The following is a 21,512-nucleotide window of genomic DNA, read 5'->3' on the forward strand; positions in this document are numbered from 1 at the left end:
AACACAACCTTGATCATTGAATCTATGCGACTGCTAAGTGCTAATCCTAATTATACTGTCACGTGAAAGAATGCACCTACGGGATAAGTAGTATTTTGACGATTCTATATTGCCCACGCAGACGAAGTTGCGGGCAACAGCTAGTATAATTTAAATTAAGCTGTTACCCCCGTAGGCTGCAACCGATGAGTCATGGTGCCGGATGTTTTTTCAGGTATGTAGGGCATCACGAGAGGTAACGGCGATGATATATAAATTTTATCTCGTATGACAGTACGAGAAGTGTTTGAAAAAGATTACAACAACGTTACATGGTTTCGAGGAAGTCTGCAAGATGGGTATGAGAATGCTTTTCCTTATAGCTGGGCTAGGCGTCTTTATTTGTTGGGCGCCATTACGCATTTCACTTTGCGTCGTCATCTATGCTTCTATCATTGTATGCAGCTTACAACTTGAAAGTCACAATATCTTGGGACATAGCATACTTTTTTAATTCCAAGCTATTTTAGCTATTGAATATAGTCGATGGAAATAGCAACTCTGGAATCCACATCTTAGCTCGTAGCTCTCATAGTTTCCTCAATCATCTGACCGGAGAAGAGTTTAATTAAATCGTTTTGGAGCAGAACTGCGTCGTTTCAAGTCACTTCCTAATAGCTCTTCTGTCATAGTATATCATGGTATTAATAGGCGACCATAAATAATAATATGATATTATTAAACTCTACGTGGTCCACGGTAAGAGTAGAACACCCTTTGTTTTGTATTTCTTAGTTTGTAAGATCACGGATTTATATTGCCTAACATAAACATGAATCTCAAAAGATGGCCTTCGTACATTGAGAATGATCAACGTCAAAGTTTACAATACTTCTCTGTGTTGTGTCTGAAAATCACTGTTCTGTTTGCTTCCGCGTAATTTTCTGTCAAACAATATATCAATGTATTTGTAAACTCGTCATAAATAACCCGGAATTATCCTAGCGGATGGAATAGGCCGATTATGACACACAGTTGAAAGGACACAGCTCTGTGTAACCAAGAATTGTTCTAAGTCAGGTTAGCGATCGACATTCTATGACCAATACCGGTCCCCATTAAATCAAATACAACGTTTATTATGTGCAATTTTCATACAAAGCGAGTCTTCTATGACTGGACGTCACAGTATCGTCATTAATGGAAGATTTATTTTCATGTTTCATATTGTCCGTAATTAGATTGTGCGCGATTACCTGGACATAAATCTATCATGTTGTAAGTAATTTTATATTGTGTTGAAATAACTATGCTTGAGTGCAGGCTTTACTAAATAGAGGATCAAAGATGCTTTTAGCTTTACGTAATAGACAGTGGGCTCAGCTCTTTGTTTGAAGTTTACGACCTAAAGTGCTATTAAAGGACCAGACATTAATTAAATTAATGAAGAATATGAAGCACATAATAAGAACATTAAAAGGTGTCATTATCTATAAAATCTTAACTGATTCTTTACTGTTAAGAAATCGCGAATTAGATTATGCAAAACATAAAATCGATTTTATACTTTTTGATCTCGTTACATATTGTACTTCTAGCAGTCAAGTAATTTCCTATGTTCTGTCAATTGGGTTTATCGTAACGTAACAAATTACTCTTATCTGCAAATGACGTTTGTTGCATAAAAGGAGCGGGAAAAAAGAGAAAGGCATTTAGGTAATTTAAGATTCCGTAACTGGATAAACATTCAGTAGGTAAGTATATTTGGTAGTAAAAAATAAACAAATAATTGAAGTAATTACTTTAGACAGACAGCTGATACTTTCTCTGCGCAATCATAAACTCATAGTAATGATGAGCAAATTATTATTTTTACCCAACTCAACCTTTGTAAGTTACGAAGACTACCAGACCCATCAATCAATCACCTAATAATTACAAAACAAAAAACATCTATGTCACACTGAAACCTAAAAACCGCTCCTACATTCAAGTATCACTTATCAAACACAGTACATAAACTTCAAGCAATCTATCAAAAGAGCGACGTGGCCATAAATTCATAGAGACGACGCAATGGACTCGCAGTCCAGGCGATGTAAATCACGACAATTGCACGGTGGACAGCGGGCTTCGTACTAAGTGTATTGCAATTTGTTATGTAAAGTGTTACTAGCCGCGTGTTATGGAAAACAGGTATTATTATGGCTTACGTTCTGTTTAGTAGGTTTGTGTTTGTTGTGTTGGAAAAATGGGACAGTGCTGGCGAACTGCGCCGGTCGGTATTTAGGTGCAGGAGTACCTTTTATCTCCACGTAGCTTGCTGCTCTCAATATTTAAAACCCAAGAGGGGTTCAACGATGACCTAGACTTGAATGAGTCGCAGATAAACAAAATAAAAGAACAAAGAGAAAACAAGATTGTCAGTTGTAACGATCCGATGCGAATTCAATTTACTTTCACTATTCTCTCGGGAGTTGTATTCAAATTGTTTGTTTACACAATTTTATTGGCATAAACTTATTTTCCTTTCGACTTGTGCCAAAGGTAAAGCTTTCTAAAGGTTTAAATTATTGATAGACTTGTTTATGGTCGAAGAAGACTTGAAAGAATTTACGATTATGTATGTTGATGGGAATGAGACTATTCCCATAAGTTAAAGATATTTTCTTTCGTAGGTTTCCCAGCAAGCGGGTTTGGCAGCGATAACTTGCAAATGACAGCGAATACCAAATAACTTACTAATGTATTTAAATGCAAGCCTGTACAGATTTAATGTATGACTATTATACGGATACATGACTTTCTAACTGATTAGTGATTTTATTTATATACTAAGATTATTGGTACGTCAATTTACGGCTTGTTATCAGTGCATTGGTTATCGTCCTGATAAGTTAAGCACAGGGTTAAGTAAATATAAACAGGCTTGTTAGACGTAACTTCTAACCTGACACGACCCCTACTTATTACGCACATTACCTATCGCTTTGTCTACATTGAAAGCGTGTATAATCACGTAATTGTAGGTACATATCAGTGCATATGTTACATGCGATATCATATGGCACTGTCTAGTGGGATTTTACGTGCTTCTATTAGGCTCGATAGTAAGTTTTCCTTTGTGACAAGGTGTTACTGAGTCAAAGATAGCATATTAGTGAGTATTGTAGAGAAGTTTATAACAAAAGCTGATAAACAGTCGATAATATTAGGTACACAACCTGTGTATATTAGATCTATGAGGAGGAAAATCCACGCATTTATTCTCGTTCGTTTACTAACCTACATCAAAACGATTAACGAGAAGAGAAAAATAGTTTACTCCGAAACTCTTCAAAAACCAGTAACTACTACATAATTTAACATCACTGACGTAAAACTATCTTATTTAACAAGAACTGCGGAGCTTCCAAAAAATTTCAGACTACAAACCAGTTTCCATAGAACCACGCCATGACGTCGAAGTTACAGAAACCATTTGTTTACACGTTGTTAACGAAAATAGTTCAGGAAAGAAGACTTCATTTAAACACATTAACAGTTCCTAGACATGTCACGGGAAGTTCTTAAATAATTTTGGTTCCTTTTAGGGCGACGACATATTTCAAAGGGTATAAGAATACGTCTTTTATGTTGCATTCAAACTGTCATGTGTTGATCCTTTATTATTTTTGAAGTGATGTATTGTGTCGTCTAAGTGGATGCTTCAACTTTTAAGTCTGTTCATTTCAGAAATAACAAATTCAGGGACATTTGTTCATATTGTTTTCATTTGACATAAAGAGAATCAGTTTTACCTAAGTTGGGATTTCAATTTCGTATTTAAATTCTAATTTAATTTACAGTAATGCCTTAATGCCATGCGGGTGATTTGCGTTTGCACCTTTTTCCTCAACAGCAAATTCATCCTATTTTGAAACGCATATAAAGGTATATTTATGTGGTTGTTATACCAATAGCTGTCATATAATATTTACGACACCTACAACGATAAACTCACAGATTTACAGTTGATTTTCAAAATAGGTACAGTCGCGTCAAAAATGAGTAGCAGTCAGCTGTCTGCTCTTCAGATGCGCTCCACTTGCGCTACTCCGGTTTCACACGCATATTTATTTTAATCGCCCATTTATCTACGACATTACGCATTATTGTTACGACAGAGTTGCAACTGTGTAACTCAACACGTAACGCACTGCATGTAACGCATTTGTGACTGACTGTACTGATTAGTTTGTTAAAACACAAAATTGAGCGTAATACCGATTCGCTTATTAACGGCTTTCTAACAGTTCCCAGAATTACATGTTTTATGAAAATTGGATTTTAATAATGGTCGGTTTTAAGTTATTTTTGTGTGTGAGGAAAACTAGCAATTAATCGCCACATCCAATGTTCCGCCGATCAGATACAAACACATTACACGCGCATTGTTTTATAGGTGTGTAATAACAAACGATTATAGCCGAGATCATCAGGAAAAGAAGTCCATAATCAATGTTACTACATAGCCATAATAACAAAAATAAAGTTATTTATCTAGGTTATTACACGGGTAATAATCCGCACGGATAACGAACAGGCATAACTAGCCGCGGCTACTGTACATCATCAAGGTGTTACGTCAAATGGGCACTCAAAACATGGAGCTGTCAGGGAAATGTCCAATATATTGTGCGAATTAACGAATTAATCGGAGTATCAGCTGAAGTGACCGTAAAGGCGTGAATATTGCGCACAATGCAATTGCGTCAGTTTATGTAACTTTACGCATGTACGTAATAATTAGTGTTGCAGTAGACAACGTGTGATGGTACACTAGGCAAATTGCTCGCCCTTCTCTATATTACCATCAAACCGTACCGTCGAATGGAACCATTGCAAAATGACAGCGCCTTTTACATTTCGGCGTGTATTTATTTTATGAATTTATGAAAACATTTCGTGTGAACCTCTCAAGTCTTGAGCACGTCTCAAGGGTTAAGAATAACGAAATTAAAATGAAAGAGGCTCAGACTAAATTACAAAAATAAGATCTGTACATTATTTACTTTACGTTAACTTTGTCTGAGAATAAAAGCCTTTCAGTGAAACATTTATAAAGATGAATTCAGTAAGAATAGCAAACCAGTAACTGGAAAGAATTAGAAGCTATTCTGCAAACAAACAATGTAACGGATTTTCCAAGAATATAAATAAATAGTATTTCCACTTATTGAACAAAGCTTATTTATAATAAATTAAAATAACGTGATACACACACGTCGTGTTCAATGTCAGCGGTAAAACAACAAAAACATCAAATCAATGAAAGTGTCGCATAAAATTAATCGATTTGCAGCAAACAAACTCACATCGGAACGACGTGTAATAAAATAACAATTGGAAACGTATACAATGCGCGACGTCGCCATTTGTAGCCATACCAGGCCACGCTATAAAAAATACAATTTGAAATTACTTCATTCGGTAATGGATCATGTACCTTTGGCGCATTTCCTTTCCTCCGGGAAATTCGTACGCCGAGGTTTTGTCTGCAAAGCTAGCTTTATTTATTTAGCTAAATTGGAAAATCTATATCACTGCAGTTTCTGCTACATTGCGCCGAGAATCGAGATGCCAGAATGCGAGGTTAAATGGGTTCGAAAATATCTAGAATTCGTTATAAATTTAGTATTTTTTTGTACATCATGATTTTTTTCATCTTTTTCATTTCAAAATAAAGTTCCTAAGTGGAAACGCTATCTCTAGTGGCTATGGCTTTTATCTTCGCGAAAACACTTCTTAAATATTCATGAACCTTCTAAGACGGTAGAAAAATTAAGGATTTAGAAGCTTGCTCAATTTGGGACAGACGCGACATTATTAAGATTGCCGTACATTTACGTGAAACGGGCCTCGTGTCGACATATTCCTTAAAGTTTCATGAAAATATAGTTCGTTAAGAAGACATGCTACTTCGCTTGAAAACCGTTTTAGATAAAATGAGGCCGACACACGTAACGTGCAGACAAACCTTAATATTATATTCTTTTATAACTTGAACCAAGAAGTAACGAAATAATGATGATACAGTCAAAAAACGAAAATCTAAGTACTATTATTAAAAAAGATGACGTACAAGAATATTGTAAAAAGCCTTTGTTCTATAAAACAACCAGGAACAGATTAAATAAATATTGAATGAATCTGCAGTAAATTAAATCTGTGCATTGGTATTTTATACGCCTTCCTGGTAGGCGTCATTAAGTTTCATGATGTCATTGGTCTGATCCCGGATTGTAACATCATTATAAGTAGGCAAGCTTTTGCGTTATAAATGACAGTTGCCAATTTTGAGAATGCAAAATCGTTTACATAGACAGTAAAATATTATAATGTATTGTTATTTTTGAATTCGTAATACTTTGTGGTTCTTCCTTGTGGGCGTGATAAGTGGTATGATGTCATTCTATTTATTCCTTGATCATCACGTCACTTAATGGTTACACAGGCACCATGAAGTTATCCTTTGCGTTTGACGCAGCCAGTGTTACATTTATATTCGAGAATGTTCCAGATTACAAAATATCAAAAAGGATGTATTTCATTGGAATGTGTTCTCCTTCCTTGTAGGCGTCATAAGGTTTCATGATGTCAGACAGGAGTCTGACGTCATGGTGTTACGCAGCCTGCATCGAGCTTTCGATTCGCATATGACTAACATCACCAAAATAGCAGCTTGGTGAGCAAATATTTAATTTAGACGTTTGAAATGCAAATTGCAAAGCACCGTTTACACTTTCAGATTATCTTGATTATAACTGAGGTTTAGCTAATCTTGAAACAAAGTTTCCAAAACTTCAGTACCTATTAGAATTACTGCCTGATTTTAAACTCAGTAAGTAGTAGTGGAGTTTTAGTTCAGTACTTTGAAGCCCTTCCTTGCACAAATATACTTCCATGCAAATGCACATACATTTCTAAACGTTTTTTAATTTTTGAATTCTACTTAAATAACGGTGATTTCCAAGCAAACTTTTCAATGTTCTTTTTCTATCATAGGCTGGTTATACCGCATTGCGGCGTGTGTTTCCACGAAGCACACAGCACGTGAGTAATTTTCCATCGTCCAGAGGCGATTAGTCGAGATCAACGGCGGTAGTAAGTGCTTGACAGTAATAGGAGAAAATTCACAATAATGACGTTGTATATTTTTCCAGGTTTCACGTAATTATTTGATTGTGTGGAATCGTTTCCGATATATCGAGCTATTGGAATGAAATTATTGAAATGATTTCCTTGAATCGGGTATATTATTCAGTCTCAGTTCTCTGGTATATGTCAGGGTCACGAGGTGCCCTTGAACTACTTGAGGCTCGCTTCGGATGAGTGCGGAACGTTCAGCCTGTCCCTGAACATTTTCACTAAGAGGCTTTAGGTTTTAAATCTGAAAGTTATCATTCTGAAGAGCGCTTTATAAATTAATAATAAAAAATGACAAAGACTTAAAAATAGATCTGATCTTATTCGATTGATAATGTCATTAGTTATGTAAATTAGCAAAAAACTAAGCATAGATTAGCAAAAAAACAAAGATTTTCCTAGTAATTAAAAGAAGCAGCTACAACAAATCCTATTACGGGTATATTTTCGACAATTTAAATTCGCAATTTATTCGAAACAGAATACAAATAGGTTTATTAACCAAAACAGGCTGTTTTGACGGAACTAGAAAAAAAAAATGTAAACAGAACCAGCTTACATTTTATTATCATAATAACTCTATAAAATGGCGGCTACGGTCCAAAAGTCAAAAACATGTTTGTTTGTCTACAAAGGTGGGTAGATAGAGATAACAATTGTGAAGGTTGAGTACATAGAATGAATAGAATTCTAAACTTGGCATACATGAATTGTAACACTAACGTGGATGTGAACACGACAAAGAAATAACTTAGTCACGATTCTGTTAATCTTCCACAAAATCTTTGTCTCGTTGACTTAGGAAATGTTTGAATCATTTCTGATCATATTCATGCTGTATTAAGAAATGCCAACTGTCAGAATGACAAAAGAAAAAATATACAGTACAATGCAGGTATTGTTTATACACTATGTCAATGGGTCGTTTCAGACACGATATTAATTTTACAATATTAATTTTTGAATGTAACTACATAATTAAAATTACTGATAGCTCATTTAATTTAAAATCTATCGGCAACTTTTTTATTCTATTTTATTCTAAAGGAAATCGTAGATCTCCAACTACATTTGGTCAAGATCACATTAAACCAGTTTGAGAAACAAAATTATACAATAAGTAACATATTTTTTGTAACCAAAAGCAATATAATTCACCCAGTCATTCCAAATCCGTTACGATGCAACTTAAATCTCGCGACAAAAAAACCTTTCGCAAAAAATCGATAAAAATCGCGAAGAATTCGCATTCGTGGTGTTTATTCGCTTCTATTTATATCTGTGACCACTCGCTTAAGTTTTTTATCAAAATTGTTCTTTTTAAAGTAACAGTGGGACTGGTTTGAGTGCCTTTAGTAAATAATATTATTATGGCAGCCATTTACTTCGGGTTACACAAGAGTGGTATTGAAACCACAATTGATATTACTTGTCAATAATCAGATAGAAACCACATAATTATGGTCGTTATCGTTACCTATGCAATAACTGCACCCTATATTGAACGGACCTTTAGGCTTGCAATCATTGTAACCTTGCATTATTACCCTTTTACAGGACCTTAGTTGAATGTAAAACTGTATATGCCTTCAGAAAATTTAATATCATTTGAGTAAGATAGATTGCAAATTCTCGGAACATTGCACAGAATAGTTGGAACTATACGACCCAGGAACGTCTGACGGCTCTAGTCAGAAGTTTTTTCAGGAACTAAGAAATTAGACTGATGGGCATACAGGCTTTACATAATATACCTATCAACGTTTTACGGACTAGTCTTGTTCTAGTGCATAACAAATTATACCAATATTTTCTACCGATCAAACTAAAGATCTAAGGTCAACCATAATGTGTGGGACTGGTAGGTGTCAACAACGATTTCGAAAACGTGACTTCACTAGTTTATTGGTTTAGAATAAGTTTCTCGCATAATTAATGTATTTTATAAAATGTTTACTTGAAATACGAGAAACATAGGAAAGATACTCGTTTGGAAAACGACTGATATCGCAAGTCATAAATGGCTAAGCCACTTACACTGAAATTAAAATAATAAAAGTCAGACAGACGAATTTATCGACTGATACCAAAATACGGATGGTAATCATCACAAAACATAATATTTTTATGTATGCGTTAGTGCAAAAATTACAGCCTCTTGACAAATTCTCAACAGATCGTTAAAATTGTTTAACGATACATCATAAACTTATTGAATTTAGTGTCGACGCAAATATTACTCAGTAGTATTAAATATTTCGACACAGGAATTAACAGATGGTAAATAAAATGCTGTCTTTTATGACATAAAGCCTATGTATTTTGCACTAAGCGTTGTAAAATTTATTGCTAAAACGTAGGTGTTCCATGGGCGAACTTGACACGAATAAATACATTTTATTACGCCCAATCACAATCCTATATAAATTGTTTATAATAATATAAATTTTACGAGGTACCAAAATAACTTTAAAAGCTGAATCAGCAAAAAAAAACCTACCTCAATGTTGGTGAAACATTGCAAATTTTAAGAATTCGAATCTGTTCATGGTCATATTGATTTAGTGACCACAAAGTGTAAATAAATCATTCTAGGTTTTACCCTGCTGTTCACTTTGTAACCTAAACCAGCCCTATTTGCCTACCATTTAAGGTCACAACACAATAAGCATTCCGCTTTCCTCAAAATTAGTCACGATACCTGAAATTCACGAAGGTCCATGACGCTATCCAAAAGGAGAAGACCAATAGAATTTCTTCTGCTGAGTACAGAAACAAGAAATAAGAACAAAGAAATTATTTTGGTCATTGAAGAACTCAGCTCCGCTTCACTTAAGTTTAGTCTAGTGTTGGTAGAAGATTTCTCTAGTCTTACTGGTACAATAGGTATTAGAGATTTAAAAATTTGTACTGAATCTTTAAGTCCTCATTCCTAACTTAGCTTCGAACACGTAAATAAACGAATTTCTTGCCCGTACAAATTAGGTACAACTACATTATAGACTAAGCGCCTAATGGACTAGAAAATCGTGTCACTATATTATCAAATACAAGTCATTATCGGACACAACATCAGACAGATTACGTATAAGTTCTCCTGATGTCTTAATAGGTATAAAAGAGGTAATAATTGTAACAATTATCTAGGTTAGACTGGGTTATCTTAGCCAATGCAGCCATGTGCGTTGATTACCAATGCGTTAATAACTAGACTGTGTTATATAATTGGTTAGTTAGCCACTTTATTGTTTACATTGCTTGCAAGGTCATTGTAGTTACTATGTTGTAATGATAAGGTGGCCAGTTTTGTTTTCGTGAATCCTAAAGTTGTATTAAAGTTTTAAATTGATCTCCTGGTTGAAAGTGTAATAGGCTATTTTGAAAATATATTTGATATTCGCCTGAACATTCATAATAAGTCCAATCTAATTATGCTTTGGTGTAACTGTAAAATGTGCACGATTTAGATGAGTAAGTACATTTTAAGACAAAAAAAAGTCAACAAATACCTAATTTACAATTTGACAAACTAATATGATTTTTATTTCGTATCAAATACTGTGCAATGCAAATTCAAAAATAACATTATTTTGGTTTGTATGTTACTGTTCAGCTTTATTTGCAAGCACTGCAATATGTATTACAAAACTGGACAAAGAACGAGACTACTACTGCCCTCTGTCGAGTTTACAGTGTATTACTTTTATTAGCGCCATCTAGTATATTGTGTTGGAAGTACGCAGCCGAACAAAGTTTCTGAACAAGTAGCTACGAAAACATTCTAGTAAGCTTCACAGAGATGGCGCTGTGCAAAGTTAGCGACACCAGCTTTGAAATTTTATTTTTTTCTTACAACAATAATTTGGTTTAGACCTAACGCATTCATATAATAACAATTAGCAAGTAATTAGTTAAACAAAAGAGATGAAATGTCTCTTCAGAAATGGCGAATAAAAATATAAACCTAACCTGAAAAAAAATATTTTTAGCAACCTTTCAAAATTTATTTAATCCTAATTTCCTACTTGTGGGGGTCCACATGACTGAGATAATCATTTTTGTCATTTAATAGTGCTGACCCGACTTTCTTAGGCACTTTCAAACACATAAATAATTAAATTAACCCACAAAAAAGTGAAATTAATAGGTAACAATAAAATTTTATGAAATAAAAAGAACCTATAAATAGAAACCTATGTAAAAATTGAATCCCAAACGCAAAAAGAGAGCCGCCCGAACAGGGACTTGAACCCTGGACCCTTGGATTAAAAGTCCAATGCTCTACCGACTGAGCTATCCGGGCTCATATCGAGAGCGTTATAAAACGTGTTCGGTTGCGATTCGTCTCAAGAAAATTATACAATCAAAACCAATCACCAACTCGGTTCATTTATTATTATTAAACAAGAATATTATCGGAACTACCGATAGCGGATAAAATCGTTAGAAAAATAACTGATGCAATATTAATTACAGGCGCATCATACAAAATGATGGAAAATTAAAAAGACTGGTTTCAACACTTATTAACTGAAGATTAATTAATGTCAAATGAAATACTGCGAAACATAACCAAAAACAGAACTTGGTAAGTTGTCTGCAGTAAAATATTCGCGTCCGCTAACGATGTAACTAAACGAGTTGGTAGTACCGCTATTCGACACTAGATGGCGCTATGTGTTATAACATCTAATGTTACGTTCGAAACTATGTTCATTCGATTAGATTTTGCATGATCATCTAATTAACATAGATAAACCATTAAATGCTTCACAGATAAGGATACTTAGTAAAAAAAAAAGAAAATGGTGGTAAGTCAATTAGAGTGAGTGTGAAAAAATATTAATAAAATAAAATCAACTTGTGATAGCCTTGCCAACAAACCACGTAGGACTTGACTTCAAACACTGAGGACGATCTGCTCACGATGGCTTCTCTTGGCGGGGCACAGGATAACGATATAGCACTAAAAGGCTAGAAATGTTTCGTAACGCCATCCATATTTTCCTGCACAACGCAAAAAGGCCAACGAACCCGATAGACAGGCACCTTGCAACGCCAGGTGTTGCATTGTCGGTGTTGAAAAAATTTACAAAAACAAAGGTCGATCTATTGAATGGCGTTAAGACACAAAAACTGCTAATATTCTCGCTGTGTAGAAACCCTAATTTATTGGAAACAAAATATTCATTATACGTAGTTGCACGAAAGCAAAACCTGTGGTTTGTTACTTCTTTGCTACCAATGTGCTTGTAAAAAGGAAACCACTGTTCAGGCTTAGTAATCAGACGGTTATTTTGAATGGATTTCAACAACACACAGGTTTTACTATTCGTTTTTTGTTTCTATAAACTATTATCACAAATTATAAACTACACAAAACGTTCACAGTGAGAAAAAATCTTAAAACCGATTCCGTGAATCATTAACGCGTGAAGTCCGCCGTTTCCCAAAACCATCAAAACCAACTGGTTTGCGGACGTTTTACGATAATCCTAATTACAATTTGGCGAAATATAACTCTGATATTTGTTTGGACTGCTTTTTTTAAGATTTGCAAATCGACTTTAAGTCACGTACGTAACAGGGCAAATTGTATAACGAGAAACGTTTCCTAGTAAAATCTCTTTACCTGACAATATGGACGATAAAAAAACCTTGTCAAATAGTACTTGGCAATCTATTGTATAATATTTTGAGTCACCAAAAATTCGTTTACGTTCACAATGGTGTGTACTGAAATAAATATTGTATTATGTTATGATGGAAGTCTAACAAAAATATTGTCACTGTCGCCGACAAACTTCTTGGGACATTCGCAGAAGCTCCATCATAATAAGAAGCTCCCGAACTTTGCTGAATAATAGAGGCCTCTTACTGTTCTAATATTTATCGTTGCTCTATTATTTGTAATCCCTCACAGAAGAAGAAATGTCTGAAATGAAAAACATTACAATGTCCTCCAAATCCAATACGTGCCTTACTAAAGTGACTCGTCTAAAGCTAATGGATCGTTATAAAAAATGGCAGCAAGTCATGACACACATTTTATCCAATAGTAAGACAGGAAAGAGACCTTAGTAGGACCGATGACTGTATACAATTTCAATTGACACAAAAACGCCGAACTGACGGTTCACATCAAATCTTTATGACATCATCATCATTACGGAAGTAAATGAACTCCTAAAAGAATCAGTCAATTTCGGACACTGACACAGTATTCTATTAGAAATACACACATATAGATTGCTCGCTTGACTAGACAGATAGTTTCCAGTTCGGAACAAAAATCATGCCAGCAGTCCGTACTAATCTAAAGGGAGACTTCATTAAGACTGAATAGACGACTGATCCTTTTGGGTGTTACGACTCTCAAATTGAATTACGCTCTAAATCTGTATCAAATGCGTTGTTATTAAAAATAATTGCTTAATCAATTAACCTCTTTTCCTTTCTACGTTGCTATAATTAAATAAATATATTGAATGATAATAGTGTCAATGTTTTCTGCGATACGTCAGCGGGCGTCATTTATCAACGGATGACTCACGGTCTCGGTGTGCGGCGCAGACTGTCATAGTACCTGTAACAAACGGAAAGTTGGTCAGTTGTGATTAGTGCGTTTTAGCGTTGTGGCCGATGTTGCCGGCTGTCGGCAACGCGGCACGGGCCGCGCCATTGTTCGGCACGGCGAATTTGATCTGTGTAGGAAATTGTGTGTTCAGGTTTCATTACGTATACACGCAAAACAGAAGTGTACACAGAACTTTGCATGAGGAACAAAATCAGTATAGATCTTCTGTTTGCGTCATGGAAACATTTCATAAAGGCTAATGATCAGCAGAACAGTGCTAAATGAATTAGGGCTTAAGAAAATGACTTAGCGCCCGATGACTATCGAGTCTGCTTGGTAGTGTCAATGGCGCAACTGTCATTTGTAGGTTAAACGAAAGTTAGCTGTGTCAAGCAAGTAACAAGTAACATTTGAATGATCAGCATAGTTGATTTCATACAATGAAATAGGCCATGAAACGTTTGCAAAATCAGGAATTTATTCGCACTTACTAGGGCCAGAAACAGTTCGATTAATTAAGGCTTAGGTACTAGCTACGCTACGAGTGCCTTACGACAGGTTCTAAGGAATCTTCTTTTAATTAGAAGCGCAGGTGAAGTGATCAGTACCCATGTAATAAATTACGTTTATTACAAATACCACAAATGATAAGAAACTGACAAGTTAATAAATATTCCGGAGAACAGAGCTTGAAAAACCGGATGTTTAAAGACTAGAATGCTGTTTTTTACGCATCTGTATGTGACCGTTGTAAGTAAACAGCCAATTAACACCAACCAGTTAAATACTTTATAAGTGTACATTCAATAACATAAATAGAGTTTTGTGAACATAAAAAATATTTTATTGAATGTTAGTTTAGGAAGTTACGTACAACGACTGTCTGTGTTCAACAATACATTTAAGTTTTAGAATTTTGCTCTACCAAATAGTTTCCAAGTCTGCCAGGACGAGTTTCTAAATGACGGTGGAACGGCCGACTACAATCAAAGTCAAATGTAGCATCCGCATAATATGACCACCAACAATTTTGGTAGACTTCAACTTATATTTATGAGGCACTGACGGTTCCTAAGCTGTTGTAAATTGTAATTTTTGAGGAATTGGTAAACGTCGACAACCATCAGGTTTTCATCCACATTGAATTCAATACCATTTCAAAACGACAAGTAAGAGTGCTTGAAAAAGATAGACTTTTCATATAAGTTTTAAAAATATGTTTGGATATCATGAAATCCTTTTACAAGACTATTCTATATAGCTTCTAAAACTGTCTTCAACTTTTTCTTGCACAATAGAACCGCAGTACGTTGTGTACAATGGTTTGCAACGCTTAATTCTCTTTGAGGATTTGAACGGACACAATGCCGGACGCTTTGTTCGTTTGATGCGACCTGACTTGACTCTGCACTCACTTGCTCACTCACTCTACCACTTCGTTTTGAAAGATAGTTAAAGCTATAATAAAATTTAAAGCAAATCCTACAACTAGTGGGTTTCTGAGCCGTATCTTTAATTTCAAAAATGTATGAAACCTATGTTACTCTAATTATTTATTCAAAGGGTCATTATTATTTTTCCAAGAGTTTCAAATAATTAAACATACGAATCGTTGACAAAACATGAACAAAAAAAGTATGATAGAATCCAGTCAGGTTCAAATGGCAGACTCGAATAAGCCGTACGGGACAAAAGAAACTAAAAGCAACATGGCGACAATACCATTAAGCTTGACGTGATGAAAACAGAATTGCAAACAGATCGTTTCGGAGGGTCGTTCGATGAAATTGTGAACAAACAAACCTTTGTTTTGCTAATCCTGAAAATATTCGCTTTGAGCTGCAGAGACCAATTTTGAAGGGTATGGTATGAGGTATATGAAAAGGTAGGCTTTCTTTTTTTAACCGACTTCACAACGAGGAGTAGGTTCTCAATTCATTGGAATTGTGAAGATAATAGAAATATTATTTACGGTACGTTGTAGTGATTCATAAGATTTAAGGACATATCCATGAAAGAAAGAATAAAAGAAAATCCAGCTACAATCAAAATAATCCCACTGAAGAGAACGTTCATACAACTCAGACAAAGAAAAGCTAAAACCGAATTGTAGTATCAGAATTTATTAGCAATGCCCAGGACACCCACCCAAGGCTTTCAATGTACCATAAATAGTTTATCAGAAATTGAAGGCTTTATATCAATTGGATCCGTTTTTACTCGAACCTTAGCCAAACCAAATAACGCAAAACTTTCCTGATTCACTCCGAGTTCTGTGGAGTTTCTAAGCTGTCTGATGAAGTACAAACTTTTATGGTCGGATATAATAAAGCCCTGTTTGCTCAAGGGAAAATTACCATATGACTATGGTAGGTGAAGGCATTGTTCGACGCAATAGTTTTGTTTGCGAATAAATGGAACATTCTGGACGTCATATAGTCTGTAGGTAATAAATTAATACTATCATCATCAATCTTAATGTAAATTCAGAATTTTGATATACAAACAAAACACATGTAACATTTCACCATATTGTGTAAACATAAAGTTGTAGTTAAATTAATTAACATTAACACAGGCGTAGTGAATTAATCAGAATAATCAGACATGTGTCATGTTGATGACATTTTCTCTTTACTTTTCAATTTCATTCAGTGAGTCACATCTTGGCTGGTTGTTTGTTGACCATATGGTAGCGAGTTTCGTCTCCTTACCATTTACGTGAATTGCTCAATCGAAAACACGCTTCACGACACGCTATCAAAATGGATCCCTTACGAAAAAACAATCAACTAAGTACAATGCAATACAATGAATGAAAGTATTTTCAGTTTTCGTTCAAATATATCAAATTGGCTTCAACTAAAGTGCACTTCTCCAAATATAAACTAATCTACCTTTGAAATAACATCTAGGGAAATCGTAGTAAGATAAAAGGAACGGGTGACTATGTCTACATACCACTCGTTAATATAGTCTAGGAATGTTCCAACACATTAAAATCTTTAATGAACGCATGATTATTTCTTGATAAACTAATGAAGTGTCCGTTAGTAATCAAGCATCGATTGTAATGTATGAAGTAAAAATACTCACTCATTCTTTTAATAAACGGCTCTAACACAGATGCAATTTATATGACGTTTCATAAACACAGATAAATGTTTGCAGCCTCTCTCTGACAGAGCTCAATGTGAATGAACCGTACTCTAGCGATATCAATACTACATTATCACCAGCAGTGACAGTAATATTGTTAGTTATAATAACTATAATAAAATGGGTATGATTTAAGCTGTCACCAATTTAATTCATTTTGTGTTTCTTGAATAATAGGGTTTGCCCTCAAAATAGTAGATTTGTCACCAAATGTAGTCACCAAACAATATAAAATCAATTCCACAATAAATTACCGAAAATCATGGAAATATGGGGTCAAGTACCAAATAAATGATTTTGTATGTATTATAATAGGTTTGTCCTAATAGTATTTAAGCAAACTAATTTAAAGAGATCACCAATAAATCATATATTATATTACTAGAAAATTTCATGAAGGTCTAAAAATGTAGGGTGGTCGTCATCATCCTTTCAACCAAAAGAGTCTACTACTTAACTGGCCATGTGCCTCCCCCCAAGGGCTTTAGTTTCCACAGGTAGTATAAATATATTTAAATTAAATTTCTAGCTGAATAGTAAATAAAACACTTAATCAAAGTCAAAATAATCAATATTTATTGTTAAAAATCTCGCTGCCCGCGCCCCGCATCGTATGATCGTACCTACAACCAACCTACAACCCATTCGTTGAGGCCCGAAAGCGCGCCAATTTGTCTCCCTTCCCTTCCTCTTCCCTTTGAACATATTTTTATTAAAATTATAAACTGATGTATTAAATTGGTAACGAATACATTATTTTAATAACTGAACGAAATAAAATGTAACTACTGTATTGGTGACAAAATAACAAATAAAAAGGAGTCGCAGTCAGGGATCGATTAATCGATTTATTTGGTGACAGATCTACCATTTTGAGCACCAAGCTATTATTTAAGTAATAAAACTATTATTATAAGAACGAAGTTTATATTCATGTAATGCACTACAATTTTATTGGTAATCCATCTCATATTTTACACATTATATTAACAATAATTTGGTAATTCATACCTGGGAACACTCTTTGTTTATCTGAGAACGAAAATATTTCGTGGCGATAGATCTATTTATTAGGTGATACAACTTGATGACAAATATAAATTTTGGTGACAAAAAATATAGTTCCCTAATAAAATTAGCTTCACCCACGCCCAGCGACGCGCCTAGGCTAGACTGAAAGGCAGGCACTCAAAGCCATTCGGACAGTTAATATGTCTATCAGTCAGGCAAGACTAATCAATATGCTTTCAGATGCTTAAACATTTATCTAGGATGAAATTTCGGACGTTGGTAAACTAGCCAGCTTGGAGGCAGCGCCGCACTATTTGTTTTGGCTTCGGGTCCCGACTAAACTATTCTAGTGAACCTACTTATTTTCATCCTTCGCTTATATAATTTCTTCCACGCTTCAGGCAGGTTTTAACAATACCAATAATGAGAATAGTCAAACCAATTTTAGTTTTTAGAGTGAAAAAATTACATATTCACAAACAATTGTCTTCTGGAGTGGTAAATATCAAGTTTTTAAATTGAAGCTATATAATGATCAATTCTTACCACCAAGGGTTTACATATACTAGAAAATACGAACTGATTTATAGCCAATACTGATTTAAAGCGATTCCCTCCTGGGAAGTAATAAGACCTAGGCGGCTGTGCCTGTGTGGAATTGGAAAATTGGCTCTATCCTAGTAAACTTCATTCCATTAAGTACTTTAACTTAGGAGCACCGTTATTCTGTCTTCCAAGAAGTATATTCTTGGAAGCAGTAATTCGATAAAGGCTATCTATCTCACGGACCGTATCACCTGTTTAATGCTTAAACAACATAATGCTAGGTTAAGGGACCGCCATAGCCAATTGCCCCAAGAACTTCCACATGACCAACGGCTAACCACTTGAACAGGTTTCATATCACCCACGATCGGCCTTGGGTATTATATTGACCTTCCAACCAATTACATAATTTGTGGACTAGTGGCGATAAAACGTAGATTTTTTTTTATTACGCATTAGGAATTTTAATTTGCTTGCTTTGATGAAATCATCGGATGTTTATTCCAACACATTAGACAAAAAGGCGCTGGATCGAACTGTTCTTGAGCGATTACTAATAGTGCATACCTAATGCACATTTTATCTATCCAAATATCGTGTTGCATATAAATACAATTCGGTGCTATGATGTCACTGAATTTATTAGGTATGTTTTCTTGAAACATAATCTGTAAGCGCTACTAAATGAGATGTGGTATAAAGAGTTCATGAAAGGACAAATATTTTTGTCAGTCGTAAAATTAATAAGCCCAACTGACTTGTGTCTTTCAAATACTGGATATCAAAATATCTCGCCGTAGAAGAATTAACTGTTTTCGATTGAAGAATGCAACGTTCGCAATAATTGTTGTAAATAACCAGACCAATACACGTAAGGTTAATAGATATCAAGGTTGCACAAATCATCTGTGTGGTTATAAAGATCTTATAGTGCTAATCTTTTGTAGTCTTTCCACAATATATTCCTTATGTCTTAATCTTTTTTGTTGTACATCCGCGGTTTTAACCTCTTATTTAAATATTGTTTTGATCTTACACTTTATCACTATACGGACTCCTTGGATGCCTCCCGGGAATGCGAATTTATTCGTATTCGAACTAGTCACTTAAAGTATCATCATGATTCAACAGATGAGCGTGCCTGTTTATGTTACGCTCATCGCTGAAGAATTTCCAAAACAAATCAATGTTCCAATTTCTAAAGTCAAACACCTCAGTTGCCGAACCGTCTAATGTAAAATTCTAATTTCAGGGAAGCAATTTTTGCAACTACGTGCGATCGGAACCGACCATCACTGGTTGTCACGCAAGTCTATAACGTTTAGGCAATAGCATTTATGTGCAGCTGATTAAACGCAAATCGTTTACGAAACAGTTCCTAGAAAACGCCGAAATATAGTGCATGATGTGCGCCTCGGGTGAAACGTAAGCATTTATCATTACGTAGTTTATATACTTCAAACTATTTTTGATGGGAGCGAAAATGTATACCCCGTTTTTGCATTCAATAAGTTAGCGAGATGGATTGCTTTTCCGCTGCTAACCACTTTCCGAATGGATTCCGCGTTGAATTCACATACAAATTAGAAGAATGCAATTTTTATGTTCAATGGTAAAAGTTTTTATTTAGGTCAGCGATAGTTTACACTCAATTGCTTACATAAAATCATTCTGCGTGGGTGGGTAATGCTGAAGCATCTATCAAGTATTTTTCAAAATGAACTTTTCTATCGTCTAGATAGATTATAATACCAATATTTTCCAAAGCTTCTTACAAATAACCAATACGATTGGAAGTGTTAAATACCGCATCTATTAGCGCAACTATTTCATTGCGTTTGCTGTTTGCAGCAATGCGGTTAATTGATTAATATAAGGAAATTAATAATTTAGTGATGATTAAGTTGTGAAGATAATAGCTGTTAGCACAACTGTAGTTATGCCAAATATTCCTACAATCATTTTGCAGTTTTTGCGCAACTAACTATTGAATCTAGTCTTGAAGTCTAGTGTATATTAAGACGGGTTTGAAGTCAGCTCTGCAAATATTTGTACGTATCTGGCTGAACGTATTTGCCGATAATTGCCAATGGATTGCGTTCATCGCTCCGTAACTGATGACTTTGTTAAGCCTCGTACGGTTGGGTGGAGTAATGCACGAACTTCTACAAAAGTTTGTCGGCGTTGGTCGCCAGCATGTGGCAGGGCGTACATTTAGCTATTTTACGACATAGAAAACCACTCCGAGTGACAGACGGTGTTTGAAAGTCTGCTTCTTGTAATTACAACTATACAACCTGTAGTAAGTATAAGGCAAGTGTGTTTTTATAAGTTCCGACGGTGATCGATCGCTGTGAATTAATGGCGCAAATAAATCACTGTATTAGTAATTTGAAGTGAATTCCTGTAATGACTCACATCCGAATTTCAACTTTGTAAATGTTACTAGTAATAGGAAGGAACTTTCAAACGAAGAATTTTCTAATAATATCTAACGTTAAAATAGTCACATTGATTAAAGTTAAGATTTGGGTCGGTAATTGTTGACCAAAAGAAGTTATGACAAGTTCATATTTATGTCATGTCCGCAAAGAATTCATTCGCATGAATTTAAGTAAGATGATTGTACATTAAAACTCGAAAGGGGGACATCGTACCAATCTACGTGCCAAATGACAAGCGTCCAATTAAAGCTTCAGCTGGCGTCTAATGTACTTTTGATACGTTCCACACGCAACTAGAATTTCTACCCTCAAAATGTAATAAAAACATTAAATCTACAAGAAAATATCTGAAGAAGTTGACAAACTGCAGTGCTGACAAAGCTCATTAGATAAACAATGTTTTTAAAGCAAGAAATATTGCTGGCTATTTATAGACGTCTTAACAATCACTGAACTTTAAAATCGTCAATATAATTCTGAAAACAAAATTATGACGTAATGTTGAAAATATTTTAGTCCGAAGGCAGAAAAGCTAACGGGACGAAAACAAGAGAAGTTTTTTAAAGTGGAAAACAATACAGGTGAGAAAAAAGCTGTGACGATAAAAT

General features: G+C 34.9%; 1 protein-coding gene and 1 non-coding gene across 4 annotated transcripts in view; both read right to left on the bottom strand.

Annotated features, from left to right (window-relative positions):
- LOC110383815 (protein bunched, class 2/F/G isoform) overlaps window positions 1–21,512 on the bottom strand; it is a 136,003-nt gene that overhangs the window by 89,263 nt on the left and 25,228 nt on the right. Inside the window, exon 2 of one of the 3 annotated variants that reach the window (XM_049836291.2) lies at window positions 13,721–13,753. The exons of the other annotated variants lie outside the window; for them this stretch is intronic. Coding sequence (XP_049692248.1) covers window positions 13,721–13,753 — 33 coding nt within the window. The remainder of the gene's footprint in view (window positions 1–13,720; window positions 13,754–21,512) is intronic. 3 annotated transcript variants of the gene reach the window in all.
- Window positions 11,398–11,470, bottom strand: Trnak-uuu (transfer RNA lysine (anticodon UUU)). Its single transcript has one exon. It is a non-coding gene; the product is annotated as a tRNA-Lys (tRNA).

Source organism: Helicoverpa armigera, chromosome 3, assembly GCF_030705265.1.
Source record: "Helicoverpa armigera isolate CAAS_96S chromosome 3, ASM3070526v1, whole genome shotgun sequence".
Lineage (NCBI taxonomy): Eukaryota > Metazoa > Arthropoda > Insecta > Lepidoptera > Noctuidae > Helicoverpa > Helicoverpa armigera.